Source organism: Cupressus sempervirens, chromosome 4 (assembly GCF_028749045.1).
Source record: "Cupressus sempervirens isolate cs-2001-9-10 chromosome 4, ASM2874904v1, whole genome shotgun sequence".
Taxonomy (NCBI): domain Eukaryota; kingdom Viridiplantae; phylum Streptophyta; class Pinopsida; order Cupressales; family Cupressaceae; genus Cupressus; species Cupressus sempervirens.
This window is the reverse complement of record NC_143121.1, coordinates 306,272,740-306,281,740: the sequence shown is the minus strand read 5'-3', so window position 1 is coordinate 306,281,740 and position 9,001 is coordinate 306,272,740. Positions and strand designations below refer to the sequence as shown.

The following is a 9,001-nucleotide window of genomic DNA, read 5'->3' as shown; positions in this document are numbered from 1 at the left end:
AAATACTAATCCAAACATATCTGTATTTGTGGAAATTCAGTTTTGCATTGTCTGATATTTTAATTCTATAATGAAGATATTTATCTATATGTCAGTGTATATAATAAGATGTCAATTTTTTTTTAAAACTCCCCCGCATATTCTCTAATAACATCAACAGTAATTCTTCGTCTTATTTGGAAAACTATAGACATATCTGCACATTTTTAGTATCACCCTTATTACTAAGTTGTTAATTTCTGAACAGCAACTCCAATAAGTTTTGTTACTTACTGAACAGGTGTGTTTTGTTACTGAACAGGTGTGTGACAATATTACGTTTATTTCAAGACACAATATTACGTTTATTTCTTATTAAATTTCCATTAACGTATTCTAATGGAATTTTAGAAAACGACATTCACAGAATAGCATTATACAATACGATGATTTGTGGGACGCTGTCATCTGTGATGTTACATCGAACGATAACTTTCTCGGCAATCTCGAAGATTTCAGAACAATTTGGAGCGAACGAAAAACTCAGACAACCGATTTGGGTTGGATACAATATTAATGAACGTAGCGCCCGAGGGAGTTTAGCACATTTCATTGTGTCTCCCGTCGATTAAACAGAAATCATAAAACATGAATGTTGCGCCCGACGAATCGCCAATATTATCTGTATCGGACTATCTACCTGAAAACCCTAATGAGGAGGAGCATGTCCATCCTCTGCTCGACGGTCAGGATTATGAGGCAAGTGATCAAGATTTGATTGGTCAGTTTAAGAAGCATAAATTCTCTGCACCCGTAGAGGATAGACATGCGAAGGGCTTGTCATGTGAGGAAATCATTAAAGCGGCGGGCGTTCAGTACATGCAAAACTCTTTCGCCGTTCCTGCACTGCCCAGAGAAGAGCAGAGTGGAATTGAATTGGCTCATCTTCTTCTATCCTCGGCAGAGATGGTGAGCGACCAGAGATATGAAGAAGCCTCGAGGCTGCTGAAACAGTGCAAGAATTTCACTTCGCAGCTGGGAAACCCTGTAGAGAGGCTCTGTTATTACTTTTCCGAAGCGCTCCAAGAGAGAATCGAACGCCACACTAGCAGTAAGCCAAATAATGGGAAAAAAATAACTCCCGATTTCACCAACAACTACAAGAATGATTTCACTGAGAACTGCAGTAATGATAATGCAAAAGCTGAGTATTTTTCTATACTTGGTGTCGGCAGTACTGTGCTTCCCTTTTTCAAAGTGCTACAATTCACAGCCGTCCAAGCAATCATTGACGCGGTGAGGCATGGTAAAATATTTCATCTGATTGATTTGGGAATTCGAACAGGGTGTCAATGGACAGCATTGATTCAGTCCCTCTCTGTAAGATCTTCTTCTTCTGCAATTAAGCATCTCAAGCTCACGGCTGTCGGCGTGGACCGTGATGACCTAGAAGACAGCGGAAGAAGGCTTATGGAGTTTGCCAAATCTCTGTCCATCCCCTTCTCGTACCGCCCAATAAATATCTCAAAGCTGGAGGATATTAATGAAGGTTTATTCAATGTGAAACCATGCGAGTTCGTGGCCGTGAATGTTCCAATTGTTTTCAGAAATTTGCTATATGACCCTACTCTTCCTGGAAATACTGTTGCTGTAATCAGGAGACTAAATCCCCAACTTATGGTGGTTTCGGAGATAGAAGCGCAGCACAATTCCCCCGTTTTTTCTGACCGGTTCACTAAAGCGCTCTTGTATTACACCGCTTATTTTGATTGTTTGGAGGCCGTGCTGCCCGACAGAAATGATGTAAGAAGGGCCTGTTGTGGGAGTCAGTTGAGAAACATTGTAGCCTGCGAGGGGGAGGACAGAACAGTGAGACACGTTAAAATGGATATGTGGAGGTCCTTTTTAACACGGGCGCGATTTAGAGAAAAGAAGTTCAGCTATCAGGCTTGGTATCAGGCAAGACTATTGCTCCAGCAATATGTTAATGGAGAACGTTTTACTATTGACCAGGATGGATGTGCTATGACTCTAGGATGCAACGGAAGGCCGTTGCACTCACTCTCGGCATGGGCTTCTAAGAGAACGTTATAAGTTTTAGAAAGCTGTCAATGACGCCTTCCTTTTTGTTTATCCCAATGATTGTACCTATCTTTGTCATTTACACCATAAATAAAACGAAATATAATGCATAACGTTGAACCGCATAGATTACTGTTATAATTGTCATTTTTTATTATATCGTTACCATGTTTACAGAATACATGATTTCGTCAACTTTTCTTTTTAGGCTTCATGCTTCTATTATCATTGCCTCGTTTTAGCTCCATCCAAGTTTCACATTTAGTTCCCAATTTATGTAGACAAGGGAACTCAGAAATAAACAGAAAACCCAAGTGGAGTTCTTCAAGATAATTTTAATCAATTCTAAATGGAGTTTTGACAGTATTTAGATAGTCTTAAAATGTTACATGTATTATACTTGTCAAGAAAATGAAAGTGTCATGCATTTCAGAAGGTCCACTATGTACTAGATGCTAACAAGAAATAGGAAATAATAGATTGTTTTCTTTAAATAAGATGGATTCAGAGTTTCAATTTGAGGAGCTTGCAAACTTGACTCAAGTTGAGAAAATGCTAATTGGTTATGTCAATCCTATACTTCAAGTATCACATGCTTCAAGTGGTCAATACAATTATAAACGACACACAACAAATTTCTCACAAAATATAGAATAGATTTCCAATATATTGCCACATACAATAGATAATTTGCTAATTATTATTATTTGACAGAGAGATCAACATGGGACACACTATAACTTTACTATGAATAGGGATTGTGTCTATAGAGGACTCAAATACAAACTAGAGAATGACAAATTTTACTCTAATGTTCAAATTAATAAAAATATTATCAATGTTCTTCCTAGAAATACAGATGAAAATATTTTTAGTAGATAAAAGATAATCAATATGAAATTTAACACTTATGCAAAAGAAGTTGTTTTTGTGGAGTCTAAATGTGGAGATAGATATAGGAAATGTAATAGAACACACAATATCAATTCCTTCAAGGCCACCTAATGCACAAAAGGAAATGGAATTTATTTGTGTATGGGTTAATAATCCTAAGGCAAACCCAACATCATTGATAGATTGACCAAGTATTGGTGTATCCCCAATAAATGGCTATGCCATAGCAAGATACTATTTCCTAATAGAATTTGTGATTCGTTAGAACCATGACTGAGGTGGTGCATCTCCTTGAATTTATGAAGCATCTATTGCAATTTAGGGACCTTCATTTTGGAAAGCATCCTAGAATTAGATATTTCATGATTAACATGATCATGACACTGTACACATAATTCATCCTCATTGTTTGTGAAGCGTAACTTTAAAGATATGCCAATTACCATCAATGAGTCACAAAGACATATGGAAAACACACCTTAGTCTAGTTTGGAAAATAAATTAATGTAATTTGGGATAACACTAAGGGGAACAAGGTCATATTGGGAAAAATCTTGTGTAGGATTGAGAGATTTGCTTCATCAAATCGTTTCTCCTACAATATTTTCCATATTGAGTGTAGCAGATATGTACTAGCTTGATTTAAATGTGCTTATGCTAAAAACAATGCCAACTAGTCCATGAGAAGATCATAATTGGCAGAGACAAAATGTTATTGATTATCCTTACACAGTGGTACACTATATGAGCTTAAGATACTCAATGTTTAGAAAAGAGATTTTAGAAAAGGGAATGAATGTCAAGGATTTTTGTGTAGATGTGAATGGTAGGTGCACGTTTGCAAAATAAGGAGTGGGAAAGATTGTTTGTAGGTAATCATTTCATCACAGGGATTATTGAAGTCTAAATTATATTATGTAAAAAAATGTCAGAACTAAATATATAACTTTCTTATATTGATTGTATGTACAATTCTCCTTGGCCATTTAACCTGGGGGGTTCAAAATTATATGAAGATATTGAAATAAGTGAAAATAAATCTGAACCATTGAGAATTAATGACAGAGTTAACTTACATAATTGCCACCTACTATAGATATGGAGAGAAAATATACATTGGAAACATGTTCTTTCCAAACATATTGTACTAAAATGCATTGTCAAGTATGCAGAAAAGGCAAAGAAGAGCTCATAAACATACCAAAAAATGTTGATGCACCTATCCAATATAGAAAAGCTAGATAGGAACTCCTAACTGAGACAATTATAGAAAGAGCTATTGTTGCTCACAAAAAATGGCATATGTTATTAGATCTTTCATTGGTAGAATGGACTAGAATATTTGTCAATCTAAATGTCTGATGTGAGGTCTTTAAATTTGTAACTGTAAATAATGAAAATGGTAATCATGAAGAGAATAATGAAGAGCAAATAATCTTTCATTGATGGGTACAAAAAAAGTCCACTATGTATGATAGTTGTTACATTAATTGATGTAGTAAGATCATGGATATATAATCCTAAAAGAAGAAGAGCCAAAAAGTGGAAGCCAAAGGAAAAAGAAACAATTGTTAGAGTGTTTCCAAGATTTACATATCTATTCCATCACATGATTTAGGTAAATGGGCTCACTTGTTTTTAGTAAAGCTATTTCTCTACAATCCATTCCATGATATAGGATGAGATATTGGTAATGATGATGAATCTATCATAAAAAAGTTGGAGACACTTAATTACAACCCTTTGCATGTTCAATGTGCAATGGGTACAGAAAATGTTGAAAGCCCAAGTGTTTCTAAAATTGAAGAAAATGAAAATACTCAAGATAATATTACAATACATGAATGGGAGATTATATATAGATTCCCTCATGATCAAAACACAGTGTTTAGAAATAGAAATGTTGGAGAGAAGAGACATGGGCAAACACGCAATTGGTCTACTAATTATAAGGGAGAAGAGTACACTACTACAACAATGAATTTTATAAGTATAATGAAGAATCATGGTTGCCTGATATATGATGACATTTCCCAATAAATAAACTGCATCACCCTTGATGAGAAACAACTAAAGGAAGTTGACATAATTATGGCACACTGTCATAGAAATCAAAACACAAAGCCATTTCTCATGATAATTAAAGGAATGATAGGAGCTGAAATATTGTATCTAATTGGTTCCATTAGTCTATCTCTTGAGAATGAAACAATGCCCTCCCAATATAACTTTCTACTACTTGCACCAATGTGAACCACACCATTCAATGTAGGAGCTTACGCGATTCATTCAAATTTGAAAATACCAATAAAAAATTTATCCACAACTAGAAGGAAGGAGACCCACAACTTTTCATGAAGAAATGACACATATCAAATAAATGTTAATTGATGAAATAGGTTTCATTGGTCAGAACATGTTGGAAAATAAAGATGCAAGACTCTGACAAGCATTTCCCCAAACTATAGGTACAAGCTTTGGAGGTAAATTATTTCACTTTTCCTCAAGAACAATTAAACCATGTTCAAAATATATACTAATGCTTTACTAAAATACAACTATAAAATATTGTTTATGAAATATGTATTTTTCATTCTTATATTTGAAGTGTATCTATTATTTTGGTAGGAGATTTCGGTTAGCTTCCCACTTTCAATGAAAGCCCAACATATGATAATAATAGAAGGGACAAGTTACTATGAAAGGAAATCAATAATATTGTTAGTTTAGGTAAGATATTCAGACAAGATGGGGAAAATGATGATCAACAAATATTTCATCTACTTTTGACGAATGTAAGAGATGAAAACCCACAAGTTGATGATTGGAGGTGGCTAATGATGAGAAGCGTTATAAACATAGATGTTGCGACAAACTCTATGTTTGAAAATGTTGTCCATTTGTTCTCAACAAATAAAAATGGTCACAGTCATAATAAAATATTCTACATTCATTGAAGGATATTGTTGGTAGTGTTGCAATAATAGGTGGAAATCCTATTCCATTAGAAGACTATTCAAATGATGATCTTGATCTAGAGTTTCTAATCTTTAAGGATTCAAGGATCATGGTAACCTCAAATCTATGGGTACAAGATGGCCTTGTAAATGGATCTTTGGAGTACATTCAAAAAATAGTATACAAACAAGGTAGTACTCTGCCTAGACAACCAACATATGCAATGGTTGAGTTTGATAAGTATTCTATACTTCCATTTTAAGTTCATCATCCAAAAAGAAATCCAATAACTCCAACAAAGAATGGTAGAACACTTCAATTTCCTTTAAGACTGGCATGGGCAATGGTTGTTCATAAATTTTAGGGTATGACTTGTTTAAAAGAAATCATTGATATAAGGCCAAGAGAAAGAATATTATTAAAATTTGTGACTATTTCTTAAGTATAGTTTCTAGAATGTCTAAGAATAATGCCTTCATTCACACATGTCTACAATGTAAAAATGAAAAGGGAAGACATGTTGCCAAGCGGAAGGATGCAGAAAATAAACTTAAGTTGTTTGAAGATACTTGATGTAATATTTTATTTTTGAAAATTTTATCTCATGCAAACACATTTTTTTTCCAATATAATAATTTTTAATAATTATTGTAGTTTTGTACACTCAAATAAATTTCTACATTGAACAAACATCAGTTATAAAATTACTACATAAATTAATTTGGACCAGCCCACCTTTGTTATTTACTAGTATATTGTTATGACTCATAACTAAGATGTTGTAAATAAATGTTATAACATGATTATATATAAATAGTCATTTTATATATCATTTTCAATTCTTTTTACTATCCTTACATTAAAGTAAATGGCCAGTAATTCTCTTCTAACATTTTAAATTTGTCTCATTTTATATATAAAATATAACTTTTAAAGAGATTTAATATAATAACCTTTAAATAAAATTGTGTCAAGATATCAAGGTGATCTAAAATATTATTTTTATTTCTTTGATAACATGAATTGTTTTAATGGTTATTGTCCTTTATCCAACATTTATTTCATTTTGAAAAGTTATATTGTTTATCATATTTCATAACCATATAAAAGTTTGTAATAATTTTCATGTAGGTTACTAAGATGTCTGACAAATCATGTCTAGAAAGGGTTTACTATTGGTTCTAGGGACTTTCACCCATATATTCAGCATAATACCATTCTTTGTATAGAGGATCTTAGTGTTCATTATTGGATAAGGTACATAATAGTCATTCGAATTAAAAACAATGCACCAAGTAACAGTCAAATCAAAATTTATATGTAACCAAAGTGAAGATGAACTAGATGTTAAATTTTACCACCTTCAGATTGAGATTGTGGATTTATGTAGATGGTCAGATGCTTTGTACCATCAAATTTATGATGTTTATTATGCTTGATGGATTTTTAAGATTATCACTACGCCAATAGTAAATGTCCTAAAGTACACTCTCTCTAATGAGTTTAGTCTGATGTTTATGAAATTTTCCAAAGGATATTCAAAAATTATCTATCAAAGGGGCTCACTTGAAGAATGGTTGATTGCGACCCTTAAGTTTGATTACACTCTCACATTTATAGTACACTGAGTCATTTCATCTTTTAAGTCATTGCACACAAATTATGGGGTGTTTTTAGCATGAACTCTATTCTATCAATTACAGTTTAAAAAGTTCTTCCTTGAAATATAGATTTATTACCAATACATTCATGGCTGAAAATATAAAAGTATTTTACATATTATTTGATAATGTATTTTCAACATTTTGAATAATGATATTTTTTATTGTAGGCAATTTTGGAATAACTAAGAGCTATTATACTATCAATTTTTTGTGATACATTATGTCCAATTTTTTTTGAATAATTATTAAGCATGAAATAATTAAATGATGTTTGCAAATTTTCTTCACTACTACTTCATTATGCACTAATTGATAAGTAGGAGATAAGTTCCACAACAAGTCAAATTGTGATATTGCTATCAGGATCTAACTATGTGATTTTTGAGTCAAACTCATTGACCCATGTTTCATGAGTACTGATTGAACATGAATCCATCTCTTATGAGAATTAATAGAACACTTAGCACTCATTGGATCTAGGTGATGCTCACATGGGTGAAGCATCGAGACTTCCTGGGAGGTCACCCATCCCAGTGTACTCTAGCCTGAGCATGCTTAACTATGGAGTTTTGTACATGGTTAAACCCAAAGCTTGCAACCCCATTTGCAAAACCTTCACCAAGTTTTGTACCTTATGAACCATTCATTAGAAAGCCCCTTAAGCTGTACCTTATGCTTCACCCATGTGAGCATCACCTAGATCCAATGAGTGCTAAGTGTTCTATTTATTCTCATAAGAGATAGATTCATGTTGAATCACTACTCATGAAACATGGGTCAATGAGTTTGACTCAAAAATCACACAGTTAGATCCTAATAGCAATATCACAATGTGCACTAATTGTTTGACAATGTCGAATATTTCATTGATTACTATAACATTAAATAATTGTCATTATAGTTTTAAAATTTCCTTTGAAATTCATGTTAATACATCTAGTTACCTCAATGCCAAATACATATTTTGATGACATTAATTATCATTTTTGTAAGATATAAATTTCTTTGGTTTTAAATAAATATGTAGTGCTAAATTATGTTTTAAAGTGAATATATAAAATATTTAATTTATCATCAAATAGCAGATATTTAATAATTAAATTTTATCATCATAGATAAACTATAATAATGTTTATCTATATGTCAATGTACATGTTAAGATGTAATTTTTCTTTAAAAATTCCCTGCATATTCTTTAATAATATAAACAATAATTCTTCGTCTTATTTGGAAAACTAAACAAATATCTGCACATTTTTATCATCACCTTACTACTAATTTATAAATTTGCGAGCGACAACTCCTATAAGTTTTGTTAGTTAATCGACAAATGTGTTTTTTATTTAAAATGAGGTAGGCTAAGACACAATATTATGTTTATTTCTTATTAAATTCTCATTAACGTATTGTAATAGAATTTTAGA

General features: G+C 32.5%; 1 protein-coding gene across 1 annotated transcript; it reads left to right on the top strand.

Moving 5' to 3' along the window:
* Positions 1–627: 627 nt before the first annotated feature.
* LOC149561228 (GRAS family protein RAM1-like) lies at positions 628–2,073 on the top strand. The gene has a single exon (XM_089827773.1). The coding sequence runs from the start codon at positions 628–630 to the stop codon at positions 2,071–2,073; it is 1,446 nt and encodes a 481-aa protein (XP_089683899.1).
* Positions 2,074–9,001: the final 6,928 nt, after the last annotated feature.